A 17,215-nucleotide genomic window follows, 5' to 3' on the forward strand; every position below is an offset into this window, starting at 1 on the left:
TGGAAAGATGGTAGGTTAAAGATATCCCAGAATCCCTTCTAGTCCCAAATCTGAGCCGTCCACTCTGTTCTTGAGCCAAGCAGGTGTGCTATAATCAGCCAAGAGAATGAAGTCACAGGATGGATCTGGGACCAGATAGTAAGGGGTGGTGCAGAGTTTTTCACCTCTGGAAGAAACCAGAACTCTGAGGCAAGGGCTTTGGGTCTGAAGTACTAGAGCTAAGGTACAAAGATGGGAACAGGCTTCTGGTGAAGGCTTGGCCTGCAGAACTCTATGCATTCCTAGGGGACAGTTGATATTGCCTGTGTGAGTATGCCAGGTTTCTCTGGATCTGAAAATGCTGAGAAGAGACTGAAGAGCTGGGTTGGGTCCTCTTCATCTTGAGATGAGGACAGCACCAAGGAAGAAGATACAGAGAGGCTTTCTCTTGACACCTCCCAAGGGTGTGAACAGCTTGCTGACAACACAACTGCGGCAGCAGTGCTAGCTCATGGGCAGAAACCACTGGGCCTTTTCCAGTCACACAGCTGCTAGGACTAAAGGTACCTGAGCCCCAGTGAACACACAAAGGAAAATACAATCCACAAAAGGGGACCCCGAAGCAAAAGAGAAGCCAAGTGGAACACTTAGAATAGGACTTAAATGAAACAGAGTTGCTGAAAGAAACAGACAATTCAAATTTAAAAAAGATCTCCTCCTGGGGCGCCTGGATGGTTCAGTGGGTTAAACCTCTCTTTTCAGCTCAGGTCATGAGCCCAGGGTCCTTGGATCGGGCCCGCATAGGGCTCTCTGCTCAGCTGGGAACCTGCTTCCCTCTCTCTCTCTGCCTGCCTCTCTGACTACTTGTGATCCCCCCCCCCATTTTCTCTGTCAAATAAATAAATAAAATCTTTTTTAAAAAATCTCCTTCAGAGATTAAAGGAGAGCATCAAAAAAACTTTTTGGAACTAAAAGAATGAAATACTATTTATCCAAACCAGTAGCAATTATTATTCCAAATATTAAAACACTAAAACCATTCCAATGAAAATCAGAAACTAGATCCTCCTAAAGGAAGCAACTTTACAAGCCAAGAGCATATCCTTCAACATCCTTCTCCTTGCTAATGAACAAAAACTAAGAGAATTGATAACAGGAATAAATACTGGCAAAGAGATAATTTTCTTCTTACTAGTATGATTTTACACTAAGAAAACACAGCACTCGAGTTAAAAAAAAAACAACTTAGAACAGAGCTATATGTATCAGGATGAATGAACCCCACAAATGAAAAACAAATAAAACATCAGTGACAAAAGAACACATACATTATGAAACAACTTATGAAAAGTTTAGAAATAAGTAAAAAGCTACTGCATATTGCTAAGGGATACAAGAATAAGGAAATGAATGGATAAGATAAACACCACATTCAGAATGGTAGTTAATGTCACTCCCCCACCTGTCTGATGCAACCTTACCACTTGACTGACATGGCTCTGGCAAAGATTACCGAAAACACCAATGGCCAAATCCATCTGTCTCTTCTCAGTCCTCATCTTATGTAACCACTCCGAGGCATCTGACATAGTGACAGTCCCTCTTTTCTAGAAACTCTTACCTTGGTTTTTAAACTACTACTATTCTCCTTTGCTTCTTCAACCTCTTTAATTGGCTCATTTACTCCTGACTAATATTTAGCGTTGGCGGTTTTCTTATCTAGTCTTTCTCTACACAACGCTCCCTGGGCAACCTCACCCATACATTCCAAACATTTATCTCCAGACCAGATGCTGCTCATTAAAAAAAAAAGAAAAAAAAAGGGTTATTTATTGGGGGACCTGGATGGCTCAGTGGGTTAAGCGTCTGCCTTCAGCTCAGGTTATGATCTCAGCGTCCTAGAACCGAGCCTTAATCGGGCTCTCTGCTCAGCATGGAGTCTGCGTCCCCCACTCCCTCTGTGCTCTCCCTTTCTCTCTCTCTTAAATAAATATTAAAATCTTTTTTTAAGGGCGCCTGGGTGGCTCAGTGGGTTAAGCCTCTGCCTTCAGCTCAGGTCATGATCTCAGGGTCCTGGGATCGAGTCCCGCATTGGGCTCTCTGCTCAGCAGGGAGCCTGCTTCCCTTCCTCTCTCTCTGCCTACTTGTGATCTCTCTCTGTCAAATAAATAAATAAATATCTTTAAAAAAAAAATCTTTTTTAAAAAAGTTTTATTTCGTCATGTAATCTCTATGCCCAATGTGGGGCTTGAACTCATGACCTCAAGGTCAAGAGTCAGATGTTCTTCTGACTGAGCCAGCCAGGCACCCCCCAGATGTTGCTTCTAAGCTCTAGTTTTGAATTTCCCATTTCCTCTCGGACTTTTCCAATATGCATTTCAGATCTGACATGTCCAAAATCAAACTTACTTTCTGCAGTCCGCTCCCTATATATTGATGTCTTGCTTTCTTGCTAATTTCCTTCAGCCAATGGTATCTCCCACTTGATCGAAGGCCAAGATTTTGTCATAAAGTTTTCTGCCTCACAAATCAAATCTACCTGAGTACACCAACTTCCTCCACCCCCAATAAGGCAACAAGCAACAAAATTCTGATGGGCCATATCTATCCTCTGAAAATATCCAAAAGGGGCTAGCAAATTTCTTAGCCCTCAGTAGTAGTTAGGAAATGATTTCCTCTAACAATGGGGAGCTTGGCTTTGGGAACAGTATTTTGTTGACTAAAGAAAACTTAATCCTGCTGGGACAAGTCATACCCATATGCCCCTTTCACTCTCAAAATCTACCTCAGATGTTGACAAGTACCCTGGCCAGCTCCCAGGGGTCTTAGTTCAGTTGGGCTTGTCTGTAAATATCAGTAGGGCCCCTATCCTCCTTATTAACCACCATCTAGAGCAAGTAAAACACAGAAGATGGAATTGATACTTACCAAAAGGCTACTATATAGCAGGAATTACAATGCTTATTTTACATATATGAGTTCACCTAATCCTCACATTTCTATGGGGGTATATATTCAAGTCCTATTTTACAAATGAAGAAATTGAAGTTTTAAAGCTGAAGTGGGCAACTCAGAATGTGGATGCAAAACTCTTAATGCAAATGAGTGAAAAATCCTTTAAGAGTCCCTGAAAGTCTTTGAAGATGGTGCCAAGTGACAAGCCACCAACCACCTGTGAATCCATCACTGATGGACTGGAAACTGCAAAATTCTTGAGACATTGAAAGCAGATGTATAAGACTGACAGAAGGAAAAAACATACAGGAGAGAAATTCTGTGAAAGGTGGTACCAACCCTAGGGGTAGTGCAGACTTTAAGGTAGTGAATTCAGATTCAGCAAACAGGAGGGAGCATTGGGATAGGAATCCATGGTAATTGGTTGTGGTACCACAATAGGAGTGGGCCACTGACTTGGTAGCCAATGACATGGCAGGAATAAGTCCAAACACAAACATGAAAATATGCAGAAGAAAACCCTTTGTTAAAAGAGAACTTTGGATTGGGTACGAATGAATGAATGAATGAAATAAAGCTGTATAACTTCGATAAGGAATGTAAAAAGACATACCAGGCAGTGGCTAACAAAGAGAAAGTAAGTAAAAAATATTAATCATATAAAATAGATATAATCCTCTGAGAAGATATATGCCATGATACTTCATGCAGCTAGCAACATAGCTTCAAGACGTATAACTGTAATGACATTGTGTAGTGACAGATGGTGACTACACTCATGGTGAGCACTGAGGAATGTGCAGGAGTGCTGAATCACTGTGTGATTCACTGAACCTAACATTATATGCCAACTATACTTCAATAATAAAAACATAATAGCTGCAAAAAAATGTGTGTGTATAATACATAAATATGCATATACAATATATATAATATAATATGCATTATATATATGCATAAATGAAGAAATGTAAGGAGAAATTGACAAATCCTTGGTCATATTGTCACAAAATAACATACTAAGTAAATAACAAGAAAGAACATGAAAGAGCCAAATAATATAAATAGATTATCTAATAGGCAGATATAGAACTACATACCCAACAGAAAATACACTTTTTTCAAATATACATGGAATATTAACAAAGACCAAACAAGAATCAGGACAAATTTCAAAAAGAAGAAATCACACATTCATCTATCATAAAACAATAAATCAGAAATAAGCAACAATGGGATACATAAAAACATCTTCTACATAACTCAGGTTAAAGAAAAATGAAAAAGGAATTATCTAATTCAGAAATTAATAGAGGATTCAAAATTCTCAAATTTATAAGATTATAAAATTATATCAAAATTATAAGATTATATCCAGTGGTACTTAGAGGAAAATGAATAGTTTTAAATGTATCTTTTTAGAGAAGAACAATTGAAAACAAATGAGCTATGCTATAAAAAGAAAAATAATCAAATGCCATACTCAAATAAAAGCAAAAATCAATCCTGAATATAACTTAGCCTCTAGATCCAGTTACCAATTTGTAGGAAATACAGAGGAACAAGAAACATGTTAAAACTACATGGGGATGGGCGCCTGGGTTGTTCAGTGGGTTAAGCTTCTGCCTTCGGCTCAGGTCATGATCCCAGGGTCCTGGTATATGTGCTGCTGAAGGGAGCACAATCTCGGGGTTTTAGGATCAAGGCCCACATCAGGCTCTCTGCTCAGCAGGGAGTCTGCTTTCCCCTCTCTCTCTGCCTGTCTCTCTGCTTACTTACAATCTCTCTCTGTCAAATAAATAAATAAAATCCTTAAAAAAAATACATGGGGATATGCAATTAACAAAATTCAGACTATGAGAAATTCCCTAAGACAACCGGTTTTTTCAATAAATAAATTAAGAAGGTTGAGGGATAAGGAGAGATGGAGGAGTTATCTATAGATTGAACAAAACTTAAAAGAACCTATCAAGTAATAGCAATGTGTGGACTTTGTTTACATCCTGATCCAAATAAGTAAAATCAATGAGACTATTGGAAAGGTGAACAGTGACTAGATATTTTATGGTGCTAAGAATTATTAATAATTTTTAGGTGATAATATTCTTCCAAGAGTTCTTATTTTTTTTCAAATACAAACTGAAATATATAAAATATATCTGGGATTTGCTTCAAAATAATATCAGAGGGAGAAAGTGGTTAGCATACAGATGAAACAGGACTGCTCATAAATTTGTCATTGTTGAAACTATATGACAGGTATATGGGGGGTTCATTATACCATCCTGACTTCTTGAAAGCTTTAAAAAAAAGAACTAAGCTATCAACTCAGGAAGCAATACAATGAATATAACAAAACAACTTAGGAGAAAGTCATTAATAGAGAGTAAAAAAAATATAGAAAAAGGAGATTTAATCAATAAATCTGTCAAATGTGGTAGAAAAAATAGAGCAGATATATAATAATCAATGAACTAAAAGTAGACACATAATTACAGACATGGGGATTAAAGATATAGTATAAATCTATATGCAAAATTTTGCCAATAAATTTGGAAATCCAGACAAAGTGGATAATTCTTTAAGAAAATATAAATTATCAAAATTGTTTCCAGATATAGAAAATCTAATATCCAAGAAAACTTCAAAGATAATTCCCATGTTATATAAACTGTACTAGGGCATAGAAAAAAAAAATCAAAAGCTTCCTAACTCATTTCATACCATTGGCAAAACCTTCAAACCAAAATTGGACAAGGGGAGCACACACAGAAAAAAAGTTATAGGCCACTCTCTCATAGGAACATATATGTACATGTCCTAAATTGAAAACTAATACATGAAGCTCAGCAATATACAGAAAGAATAATTGATCATGGCCAATAGGGGATGATTCAGTGATAGAAAAGTTATTTTTATAATTCACTTTAATAATAGGTTAAAAGAAGAAAAACTACATGATCATTAATTCCCAATAAATGATAAAATGCAACACTCATTTCTTATTTTAAAAATATGTACTTCTGGAGCGCCTGGGTGGCTCCATTGGTTAAGTGTCTGCCTTCGGCTCAAGTCATGATCCCAGGGTCCTTGGACTGAGCCCTGCATCAGACTCCCTGCTCAGTGGAGAGTCTGCCTCTCCCCCCGCCTCTGCCCCTGCTTGTGCTCAAGCGTGTTCATGAGTGCGCTCTCTCTCTCAAGTAAATAAATAAAATCTTTTTAAAAATAAAAAAAACTAAAAATATGTACTTCTTAGCAAACTAGGAATAAAAGGTCACTTCCTTAACTTGATAAAAGATATCTGCCAGAACTGTAGTGATAATTAAAGGTGAAACACTAGCAACATTCTGGCTAGAGTGAAAACAGAAAAAAGTGAGAATGGCTACTCTCACTGCTACTATTCAATCTTGTACTGAAAAAAGAAATGAGGTATAATAAATGTTTAGAGGAGGCCAAAGTGTCTACTTGAAAATAATATGATTATCCACCTAGAAAATCTAAGAAACACAGCTGAGAAATGATGAGAAACTAAGAAAGCACAGTGCCTGGATGGCTCAGTCTGTTGAGTGTCTGACTCTTGGTTTTGGCTCAGGTCATGATATTGAGCCCTGCATCAGGCTCTGTGCTGGGCATGGAGCCTGCCTGAGATTCTCTCTCTCCCTCTCCTTCTTCTCCTCCCACCCTTACTCACACTCAAGCTCAATCTCTCTTAAAAAAATGAAAATAAATAAAAAGAAAATAAAATAGAAAAAGATATTCAAAATAGCAACAACAACTATAATATTCTAGAATATGCCTACCAAGACAAGTGGTGTAAGAATTATACCAAGAAATCTGCAAAAGCTTACTGAAAGACATAAAAGCCTTGAGTAAATGTGGAGAGATCATGCTCCTGGATGGGTAGGCACAATTCTCTAGTTAATCTATACACTGAATTAAGGATTTATGCAATTTGTGAATTTTTCATCGAACTCAACAACCTGATTCTAAAACTCATCTGAAAGAGAAAATAATCTAAATGGTTCCAATAAAAGAAAAGTGAGGAGAAACGTGTTCTTCCAGAGATGAAAATATACGATAAACTACACAATTAAAGGGTTTAAGAATAAACAGATACACTAATAGGGCAGACTAGAGTCTAGAAACAGATCCACACATATCATCAACTCAAAACACCACAATACTAATTCAAGTCAGTGGCAAAGGGACTTCTTTTTAGCAAATGTTGCTAGAACAACTGCATATCCATGTGAAGTCGGGGAAATGATCTTTAACCCCTATCTCACTTTATAGCCAAAAACTAATTCAAGATAAATTACAGAACTATGTAAAAGCTAAAGGTATAAAGCTTCAAGCAGAAAACATAAGAGATTATCTTTATGACTTTGGGTAAGCAAAGACTTCATGAACAAGACACCAAGTGCTCCAAGCATTAATGAAAAGAAATGGTAAACTGGATTTCATAAAAATTAAAATTTCTGCTCATCAAAAGACGTCATTAAAAAGACAGACAAGCCACAGGCTGTAAAAAAAATATTTATAACATACATTCTCTGACACTTGAATCCAGAATATATAAAGAACTTTCACAAATCATCAATAAAAAGACAAATACTTCAATTTGTTAAAAGGGGCAAAGGACTTGAATGGACACTTCAAAAAAGAAGATACAGGAATAGGGAGGCCTGGGTGGCTCAGTCAGTTAAGCTCGGCCTTTGGCTCAGGTCATGATCCCAGAGTCCTGGGATCAAGTCCCACATTGGGCTCCTTGCTCAGCAGGGGGCCTGCTTCTCTCTCCCCGCTGCCTGCTTGTGTGCGCGTTCTCTCTCTGACAAATAAATAAATCAATCAAATCTTTAAAAAAAAAAGATGCATGAATAGATAGTAAGTACATGAAAAGAGGCTCAACACTGTCATCTTTGAAATACAAATTAAAACCATGATGAGATGCCATTTGACACCCACTTTCATGTTTCTTTTTTCTTTTTTTTTTTTTTAAGATTTTATTTATTTATTTGACAGACAGAGATCACAAGTAGGCAGAGAGGCAGGCAGAGAGAGAGGAGGAAGCAGGCTCCCTGCTGAGCAGAGAGCCCGATGTGGGCCTCGATCCCAGGACCCTGAGATCATGACCTGAGCCGAAGGCAGCGGCTTAACCCACTGAGCCACCCAAGCGCCCCACTTTCATGTTTCTAAGACATCGTTTTTTTAATGTTTTTAAATTTTTAAAAAAGATTTTATTTATTTATTTGACAGAAAGAGAGAGAGAGAAAGAGAGCAAGAGAGGGAACCCAAGCAGGTGGAGTGGGAGAGAGAGAAACAGGCTTCCCGCTGAGCAGGGAGCCCAATGCAGGGCTCGATCCCAGGACCCTGGGATCATAACCTGAGACAAAGGCAGACGGTTAACAACTGAGCCATCCAGGTGCCCCATAAGACAACTTTTCTTTTTAAAGATTTTATTTATTCATTTGAGAGAGAGAGGAAGAACAAATGGAGGGGTTGAAGGAGAGGGAGAAGCAGACTCTCCCCTTAGCAGGAAGCCCAGCATGGGACTCGATCCTGGGACTCAGAGATCATGACCTGAGCCGAAGGCAGATGCTTAACTTACTGAAACACCCAGGTATCCCAACAACATCTTCGAAGATATGATAAACCAGAACTCCCATACATTGCTGGGATATGAAATGGTATAAACTACATTAGAGAACAACCAGGCTCTTTCTTAAAAAGTTAAAAATACGTATCTACCTCCTCCACTCTGACGTATTTACCCAAGAGAAATGAAAACATATTAACAAAAAGATCTGTATGTGAATGTTCAAGGCAGCCTTATTCCTAATAGCCAAAACTCTGGAAATAACCCAAACTTCCATCTACTGGAGAATGGAAAAACAAGCAGTGGTATAATCAGATAATGAAATACTACTCAGCAACACAGAGGAACACATTATTAATCAAAGCAAGAACATGGACACATCTAAAAAAAAAAAACCCTAACTACATTATGCTAAACAAAAGAAGCTAGGAACATAAAAATTATATGATTCCATTAATAGGAGACTAAGAACATGCAAAATTAATCTATGGTAACAGAAGTCAGAAAGAAAGTGGTTGCTTAAGGTGGAATATGGTTAGGGTGGATTGACTGGAAAGAGGTACAAGGGAACTTTGTGGAGTAGATGGAAATGTTTCCTTCATATCATGTTTTAGGTGATAGTTACACCCAAACTGGATGATAAGTACATATACAACTATCAAAACTCAACAAATTGAACATTTAAAATATGTGAGTTTTATTGCATATATAATTTACCTCAAGAAAAAAATGGGAAAACACACCCATAAATATAAATGAAAAGATTACAAAGTTAAAAAACGAGACTGAGAAAAATATATATAACATACATAGCAAGGTATTAATATTTAAAATATATAGACAACCTCTAAATTCAACCAAAAATACAACCTGAAAGAAAAAAATAAGCAAAGGGTATGAACAGACAGTTCACAGAAACAGAAAAAGAAATGACCAATAACACGAAAAAATGCTGTTTCACAAGTAATTGGGGGAAATACAAATTTTTAAAAATAACATGCTATGCTCAAGATAGAAATAAGAAAGGTCAATAATATCTAATATTTATCTAATATTGTCAACAGTACACGAAAATATTCTCACATAGTGTAGGTGGCATGCATACTGGGACAGACATTTTAGAGAACAATATTTAGCAGTATTTAAAATCTCAAATGTGTATGCCCTTCACCCTAACAATTCCTCTTCCCAGTATATAATCTAGAGAATATTTTCAAGTATATATCACATACAAGGCTATTGACTGAGGCATCATTTTGCAATAGGTAGAAACTTGATAATCTAAATGTCTTTCAAAACAGGAATAAATAAACAAAGTAGACTTGTACACTGTGGAATGCTATATAGCAATCATAAAAATGACGCAGATTTTTATAGAGGTACAAAAAAAATTCGAAGATATTATTTTTAAAACATTTTATTAAAGATTTTATTTATTTGACAGAGAGAAAGTACAAGTAGGCAGAGTGGCAGGCAGAGGGAGAGGGAGAAGCAGGCTCCCCACTGAGCAGAGAGCCTGATGCAGGGCTCAAACCCAGGACCCTGGCATCATGACCTGAGCCAAAGGCAGATGCTTTAACCAAATGAGCCACCCAGGTATCCCTCAAAGATACATTATTAAGAGACAAAAGGAGTTTAAAAAACAGTATGCAGATGATAGCATTTGTCTTTAAAAACAATAGGGAAACACCAGGTTAAAAAAAAACAGGCAGGTGAAAGTGGTTACCCCTAGATTAGGATTGGGAGGAAAATCAAGGCGCGGGTAGGGAGTGGGGGTGGGAGGCATGGTTTATCTTCATCTGCATTGCTTGTGTTTTATATTAGCAATTTATTCATGTATTGTGTTATTCAAAGGGAGTAAATTAATTTAATAATACCAAAATTTTAAAGGCAATAACAAATATATTACTACATGTACACACACATTTATGTATAGAAAAATATCTGGTAATGATGCACACCATACTTAATAGGCACAGTTAAACAAGAGCCTGCTTGGAAACTTAAAAGGAAGATGTGGGAATGAAGAGTCCACAGGAGGCTTTAAAAATCTCTGATATATTTCTGGAGATCTAGAAAGCCATGTGCGTGCTCAGGAAAAAGGCCTAAAAAGCACTTATCTTGCACCCCTGGCTGATGCTGAGGCCCTGTTCAAGAAGTGAAGACTAGGATAGAGTTGTAGAGAGCCTGAGTATTAGAGACAAGCCCCCACACATAACACAGAGCCCTAGGCAAATGCAGAAGAGTTACAGTTCAAGACATTTAAAGAAGTCTGAGACAAATCAGTAGTTAACCAAGTAACTAAGTAATTAAGTAACTAAGCATACACTTCTGAGACTGCACACTACAGGAAATTATAGAATTAGTTCGAGAAAGTCACTAAGCATACAAAAACAAGTTAGGTTTAATTCTAGGAATATGAGGTTGGCTTAACATCTAAAAATCAATTAATGCAATAAACCATACCAACAGAATAATGAACAAAAATATGTGATCATGTCAATAGATGGTGAAAAATCATTTGAAAAACTCATGATAAACACACTCAACAAACTAGGTATAGACAGAAATTCCTCATCCTGGTAGGGGCATCTATGAAAACTCCACAGCTAACGTCATACTTAATAGTAAAAGACTGAATGCTTTTCCCCTAAACTCAGGAATAAGACAACAATATCCATTCTCACCATTTCTATTCAACATTGTCCTGGAGGTTCTAGCCAGGACAATTTGGCAAGAAAAGGAAATAAGGGCAGCCAGACCAGCAAGGAAGAAGGAAAAATATCTCTGTTACAGATGACATCCATTAAAAAACCTATTAGAACTGACAAACAGGTTCAGCAAGGTCGCAGACACAAGATCACTATACAAAGCTCAATAAACGGGGCGCCTGGGTGACTCAGTGGGTTAGGCCTCTGCCTTCAGCTCAGGTCATGATCCCAGGGTCCTGGGATCAAGCCCCACATCGGGCTCTCTGCTCAGCAGTGAGCCTGCTTCCCCCTCTCTCTGCCTGCCTCTCTGCCTACTTGTGATCTCTCTGTGTCAAATAAATAAATAAAATCTTAAAAAAACAAAACAAACAAACAAACAAAAAACAAAGCTCAATAAACAATTTGAAAATGAAATTAAGAAAACAATTCCATTTGCAACAGCATTGAGAAGAATAAAATATTTAGGAATAAATCTAACAAAAGAACTGTAAAACTTAGACACTGAAAATTTTAAAAATTATTCAAATATATTCAAGAGGATCTAAATAAATGGAAAGACATTTGATTTTTGTGAATTGAAAGACTTAATATCAAGATGACAATATTCCTAAATGAATCTACAGATTCAACACAACCCCTATGAAAATCCCAGCTGGCTTCTTTGCAGAAAATGACAAGCTGATCCTAACATTCATATGGAAATGCAAGGGACCCAGAATAGCCAAAACAATCTTGAAAAAGAACAAAGTCAGAGCACTCACACTTCCTGATTTCACAACTTACTACAAAGCTACAGTAATCAAGACAGTGTAGTAGTGGTATAAGGATAGAGACATACAGATCAATGGAGTAGGACTGAGAATTCAACTACTTCTTGACAAAGATGCCAAAACAATTCAGCAGGGGGGAAAATAGTTTTTTCAACAAATAATGTGGGGATAACTAATTATCTACATGTGAAAGACTGAACTTTGGACAGCCAGTTCACACCATATACAAAAATTAACTCAAAATGGAGCAAAGACTTAAATACAGCATCTAAAACCATAAAGCTCTTAGAAGAAAACAGAAGCATAAATCTTTCTGACCTTGGACTGGGCATTTTCCATAGATATGACACCAAACCCATAAGCAACAAGAGAAAAAAATGGATGAATGGACTTCATCCAAATTTTTTCAATTGTGTGCTTCAAAGGATACCATCACTAAGTGAAAACACAGACCAAAGAATGGGAGAAAACATTTGCAAAGCATATACCTGATAAGGGGTTAGTATCCAGTATGTATGAAGAACATACATAACTCAACCATAAAAAGATAAATAACTCAATTAAAAAACGGGCAAAGAATCTGAATGACCATTTTTCTAAAAAGATATAAATATTGCTGATAAGCACATAAAACAATGCTCAACATCATTAGCCACTGGGGAAATGCAAACCAAAACCACAATGGGGTATCACTTTACACCCACTAGGATGGCTCCAAATAAAGACATAATAAAAGTAAGAATATGGAAAAATTAGAAAGCTAATTTTAGAATTAGAATTCTAAGAAAGCAATTCTGAGAATGTTCAAGTGGTGTAGTTGCTGTGAAAAACAATCTGGTAGTTCCTCACAAAGTAAAACACAGAGTTACCATATGATCCAGCAATTCCACTCCTCAGTATGTACCTGAGAGAAATGAAAACTGACATCTACCAGAAAACTTGTATGTCAAAGCTCATGGCAGCAGTATTCCTAAAACCCAAAGTGGAAACAGCCCAAATGTCCATCAGTGGATAAATAAATATACACTAGTAAATACTGATGATGAATGTGTAATAATAATATATTAATATTTTCATGTAGTAGAATATTGTTTGGCGATAAAAAGGCATGAACGCTGACACATGCTATACAACATGGCCGAGCCTTGAAAACACTGTCAGAGTGAAAGAAGCCAGTCACAAAAGACCATATATTATGTGACCAGATGTGTTATGAAGTGTCTAGAAGAGGCAAATCTGTAGAGACAGAAAGAGCATTAGTCATAGATAGGTGGGGCTGGGGGTGCGGCAGGGAGGAGGTTGGGCAAAAATAGGGAATGACTGCTAATGTGTGTGGGTTTTCTTTTTGGGTGACGAATATGTTCTAAAATTTACCATGGTGATGGTTACACAACTTTGTGGATATACTAAAAATTACCGAATTACACAGTTTTTTTTTTTAAAAGGGTGAATTTTATGGTATATTAGTTATATTTTAATTTTAAAAAAGGCACTTAAAAGTTAGCATATGACCCAGCCAGTGATTATACAGTTAGGTGTATACCTAAAGGGAAATTAGAACATTTGTCTACACAAAAACTTATACACAGATGCTCACAGAGCAATATTCAAAAGAGCCAAATACAACTGATGAATGGACAAAGAAAACATATGTCCACACAATGGAATATGATTCAGCAGTCAAAGGGAACGAAGTGTTGCAACACACTACAACATGGATGATCCCTGAAAACCTTGCACTAAGTGAAACAAACCAGTCACAAAAGACTGCATATTGTATGATCATACTTACATGAAATACAGGTCACGGTTGCCTAGAGGCTGGCAATGTGGAGTGACTGCTAAATGGCATGGGGGGTGAGTTTCTCTTTGAGGGTGATAAACATGTTCAAAAGTTAGGTTGTGGTGCCAGTTGCACAACTCTGAATATATCCATGGAAGTGTACAGTTTAAATGGGTAAATTTTATGGTATGTGAATTATATCTCAATAAAGATGTTAAAAAAAACTCAGAACTGTAAACCTAAAAAAAGACAGAGGCACAAGAACCTTTAAAAATAGTATTAAGAAAGCTAAATCTCACCGTGCAAACATAGAACAAAAAGGGCACTTTCAAATACATTCAGAACAAAAAGCTGAATGAGCAATAAATAGGTCTCTGCCCTGTGCCAACAGTATAATAATGATATGTGACAGAGGTAAAATCTTCAATTACTATTTTTGCTCCTGCATTCTCAGTTCCCCAGAGGGAACTGCAGCCCAATATGAGTAAAAAGGTAGTAACTGAGAACTTGACTCCTTTAACAGGAGTTCAAATATCTTGAAGCAGAGAAATTATAGCCAAGGAAGTGGAGTGTACTTTCAAATGAGAATGCTGAAGCGCTGTCAATGATCTTTGAGGAATCACAGAGAAAGATGTTCCAGAAGACTAGGCAGATATAATTTCAATTTTCAAAAAAAAGAAAGAAGAAGGAGTAGTAGAAGTTAATTCTATAAATTAAAGACTGGTAAGTTTGCTGTAACTATTTACATGGGGATGGATGATTATGGGATGGCTTTCAAGAACCTAGAAATGGAAGAATAAGCACTAGAAGCCAGCTTGAAGTCACTAAGAAGAAGTCAATTTAGTCTAATCCTTATTTCTTTTTTGTCATGTCTCTAAACTGGTAGCTAAGAGAAATATGGCAGACTTTGTATATCTGAACTTTAGCAAGGCATTTGGCAAAATCTCTGACAAGGTCCTTAAGCACAAAATAGAGAAATAGGGGCTGGTTGTTAATTTTTGTTAGATAGATTAATAATCACTTGAAAGATCATTCCCAAAGCATACAAATCACCAGGCCCCAACATGCTAGACTAAGTTCTCTAACAGCATACACCGTGGGGTTCTTCTAGCCTTAGGTCCTTCATCATGTATATCCAACAGCTTAAATGAAGATATGGAGACCATGCTGATGAGGTTTATAAGTGACAATATCTAAAAAGGACAGTGAATACTTGGGATGACAGAATCAGGAGACCAATTTTAACCATAAGCAGTTGGGGATAAAATCAAACCAAACCAAACAAAAACTAAAACTTGCCTGGACCAGATGAAATCAAACCAAGGGCCAGATCCAAATCTCAGACCTAAATTAGAAAATGAGTGCAAGGGAAAGAAAGAGGTTTTCACTATTTCTGGTATTAGCCTTGAACTTGAATTGTAGCTACTGTTAGAAAATAACCCGAAATATTTCAGTCAAGATACCAACAACACAGTAAGAGTACTGGAAGTTTCCATCTACACTTGTGGCCTTAATTTTTCTCACCCTCTTTCAGACGGTCCCCTTCAGCCTTGGTTTTCTTCTGTCTTTCTGATCCAGCAAGGTCTACGAGATGCAGCTTGGAGCGAAAGCTGCTACTCCTGTGATGACAAGACACCAATGAGAATGGTTAGGTCAATGAGAATGACCTGCTGGCTCTTGTTTTCTTTCAAACCAGTCAAAATGGCTCCACTGGTTACCAGTGCTCAGGGTACTGATGTCTGATGATTCATCAAATGCACTTAAGAAGCAACTTACTATTCAACCTTGGTAGAACTACCGTTAACAATCTTGACTCTTTAAACTGCGAACAGCAACTTACTTGTCACTCTTCTTTCTTTGCTCTATGGAGATGGTAAAGATGGCATGAGATCGGGATGACTGGGAGTTCATCGCTGTGGAGGCCACGGTCCTACAGTTGTTGCCCTGTTCTAAACAGGAAACAGTATCCAGAGCGACTACAACAGTCTTTTCAGTGAGTCCCACAATCTAATTCAAAGAAAGAAAAAAATTCCCTTATGATTCTGTTTTACATACTTCACCAGAGATAGAAGGACCAGTAGGTTAAAAAATAATGCTTTGATGTTCCAACAGAACCTCAGCAAACAGAACAGGTGTGGTGATGGGGAATGTTTTAACCAGCAGCTCTGGGGTGACTGTAAACCATGGTCTCTCATCTCCCTTGGGATTTCCAAAACAAGGGTACCAGACAACACTGGAGCTAGAAGAGATCTCTACATTTTAGGATAGAGCAACGGATAGGTGCCTTCTGGTGAGCCCCCATGTGAAGGTCAGCTTTGGCCTCAAGAACAGCAAAGGCAATGCAAATACAGTATTTCTCTTTGCTACTTTCTCCACGTGACCCTATGCCCCTCCCTATACCTCTGACTGGTTTTAGACATTTTCACTAGGGGAAAGAGTGGGAAAACAGGGTCCTAGGCTTGGTACTGTATCTACCTGAGAGAATTTGTACATGTTAAAATCTCTTGGAGCATCTGGAGATTGAACTAGATGATTATGAAGCCCCTGCTAGCCCAAATTGTTTTATTACTCCCTAGCTCCCAGATCTACATCTGTGGCCCTGATTTCTGGTCCTTTGTTTCTTTTCTTTTTTTTTTTTAAGATTTTATTTATTTATTTGTCAGAGAGAGAGCGAGCGCGAGCGAGCACAGGCAGACAGAGTGGAAGGCAGAGTCAGAGGGAGAAGCAGGCTCCCTGCGGAGCAAGGATCCCGATGTGGGACTTGATCCCAGGACGTTGGGATCATGACCTGAGCTGAAGGCAGCTGCTTAACCAACTGAGCCACCCAGGCGTCCCTGGTCCTTTATTTCTAATTGCCTGCCACTCACACTTGGAAAATTGTGAATTATGAACCAAACTCATCTTCCTTCTACCAGCACCAACTCTCTCCACTTCTATTACTCTATGCTCAAAACCTCAGATTCACCCTCCTCTCCTCCCATTTCTCCAGACCTCATCTATCTCCCACTCCTAGCCATTTTTCTTTTGAATCCATTGCTTCCTTTTATTTCCACATCTACCTGCCTCGTCCTTCAAGCCTTACTTATTTCATGCCTGAAGAATAAAACAAAGTTTCTCCAACATTCCTCACCCTAGTCTGTCTTCTTTTCAAGCCACTTCTGTTTAGTCTCCCTAAAATCCGGCCACTGAAAATGTCACCAAATAACCACTAGTTCTGTGCTAGATAATGAAGACCCGATGAGATTTTAAGACACCCTCCTAACCTCCAGGAGCTAACACAGTTGGAGAGATATACACATAAGGTAAAAACTTGTAAAAGTAGCCAGAGCTGTCTCACTTATATACTGTCTACAGGGATGGAACGAATGAAGCTTTAGCCTGGCTTCATAATCTGGTCCTAACACACCTGTTACTTCTCAAC

At 37.8% G+C, this 17,215-nt stretch overlaps 1 protein-coding gene across 6 annotated transcripts in view; it reads right to left on the reverse strand.

The window, feature by feature from the left end:
• The window catches only part of KIF4A (kinesin family member 4A), a 120,507-nt gene that overhangs the window by 95,805 nt on the left and 7,487 nt on the right, over nucleotides 1–17,215 (reverse strand). For all 6 annotated transcript variants that reach the window (XM_059384690.1, XM_059384691.1, XM_059384686.1 and 3 more), the window contains 2 exons: nucleotides 15,635–15,801; nucleotides 15,319–15,413 (listed from right to left, as the gene is read on the reverse strand). In XM_059384690.1, coding sequence (XP_059240673.1) covers nucleotides 15,319–15,413; nucleotides 15,635–15,801 — 262 coding nt within the window. The remainder of the gene's footprint in view (nucleotides 1–15,318; nucleotides 15,414–15,634; nucleotides 15,802–17,215) is intronic.

This window comes from Mustela nigripes, chromosome X (assembly GCF_022355385.1).
Source record: "Mustela nigripes isolate SB6536 chromosome X, MUSNIG.SB6536, whole genome shotgun sequence".
NCBI classification, from domain to species: domain Eukaryota; kingdom Metazoa; phylum Chordata; class Mammalia; order Carnivora; family Mustelidae; genus Mustela; species Mustela nigripes.